This window comes from Laetiporus sulphureus (assembly GCF_001632365.1).
Source record: "Laetiporus sulphureus 93-53 unplaced genomic scaffold LAESUscaffold_349, whole genome shotgun sequence".
Lineage (NCBI taxonomy): Eukaryota > Fungi > Basidiomycota > Agaricomycetes > Polyporales > Laetiporaceae > Laetiporus > Laetiporus sulphureus.
In genome coordinates this window covers 1-1,447 of record NW_024468854.1, presented here as the reverse complement: position 1 = coordinate 1,447, position 1,447 = coordinate 1, and the positions used below count along the sequence as shown (strand labels likewise).

General features: G+C 53.1%; 1 protein-coding gene across 1 annotated transcript; it reads right to left on the bottom strand.

Moving 5' to 3' along the window:
* Window positions 1-769: 769 nt before the first annotated feature.
* Window positions 770-1,382, bottom strand: LAESUDRAFT_765604 (uncharacterized protein; the record flags this gene model as incomplete). Its single annotated transcript, XM_040913735.1, has 2 exons — window positions 770-1,249; window positions 1,311-1,382. The coding sequence occupies 2 exons, from the start codon at window positions 1,380-1,382 to the stop codon at window positions 770-772; spliced, it is 552 nt and encodes a 183-aa protein (XP_040757126.1).
* Between the last annotated feature and the right edge of the window lie 65 nt (window positions 1,383-1,447).

Genomic DNA, 1,447 nt, shown 5'->3' with positions numbered 1-1,447 from the left:
GTCGAACGAAAGGGAAGGTATCTGAAAGGTGAGTGTGAACACTCTGATGCGATGTGAGACAGGACAATTAGAACTCACCTATAGCACCCCTCCCACAATATCTATTCCATCATTAGGTTATGGAGGTGTTCGTTCATCTGCACGAAGCTGAAGTTGGGTGAGACTGGTAAAGAGCGACATGCATAGAGGCACAAATATCAGTGACACTTCTGTCCAGCCAGCACTCCCACTGCAACTAGCAGCAGTGGCTGCATGCTGACCATAGCAAAGGCAGTAGACTCACTCACATCGGTTGATGTCTGCCTCCCCTGCTCCTACATCAAAAACCTCCCCTTTTAGCATGTTGGCCGCACTGCTGCTCATCGAAAGCGACGACACTGGCGTCAATGGTCGCACGCTGCACCCAGCTGCAATGTCATACATGACATGTCTGCACTGTCCATAACTGTCATCCACCGCACTGTATGCAAGGTTCGCCTGCAATGGGTTGAAGCCGTACCTGTCAGTCAAAGGCAGCCGGGTCATGCTGCGCATGTGCTGGATCCTGCCCAGATGTTCATCTGGCTGAGGTGAGCTCGATGGATGCTCTGACCTGGCTGACAAGGGTGAAGTTGGCAGATGGTGCTGGGGTGGTCGAACGAGGGGAGAAAATGTCTGGAAGGTAAGTGTATGTGCCCTGGGGTGATGCGCAATGCTGGGTGATTGCGACTCACCTGGGGCACCAGTCCCAGAATCTCCTGACAACCCGTCCTTCTCCTGTGGTGTCGCCTCACTGGGTCACCATCTCTTGCATGTATCTGCATTCTTGTGAGCTGTGAAGATCAGACAACAGAGTGGGCGACGGATGGAGCAGATCTGCATGATTGGTGCATTGCATTAGGGGCTGGGAAGGTGGTGGTGGCGAACAGAGAATGCAGCCCGTTCGCATGCCATGGTGGTGGAGAAGGTTAGATGGGTAGCCACCAGAAGCCATGAAACCAGCAGATGCCAGAGACCTCACACCTGCATGTGGGTCCATTGGGTGTTGCAGGTTGTTGATGAGCTCCGGACCTTGGGCAGCAGGACTGACCTGAGGACGTGGGCTGCCTACTCCATGCTGAGCATCCGAATGCTGCCTGGCCAGTGTGCATTTGCAGATGATAGTAGTGTCAGTAAGCATCTTGTGCTGCTCATGAGACAAGGCTCTCAGTGGTGGCTGAGACAAGGCCTTGAGATGGTCTGAAGCATCAAGATTGCCATGCTCAGCACCCTTCAAAGGGCTTCAGTGAATCAGCTCGCAAGTGCAGCGCAATGTAAGCAGGATAACATACTCTGGTACACCACTTCTGAGCCACTTCAATGTTCTTCGGATGACCCACACCCACCTCGATATAGTAGCCCATCGTAAACTCAGCACTTGGGAGGCCCTTTCTCACCACCTTTCAACAAACGTCCATGCCAGCACTTC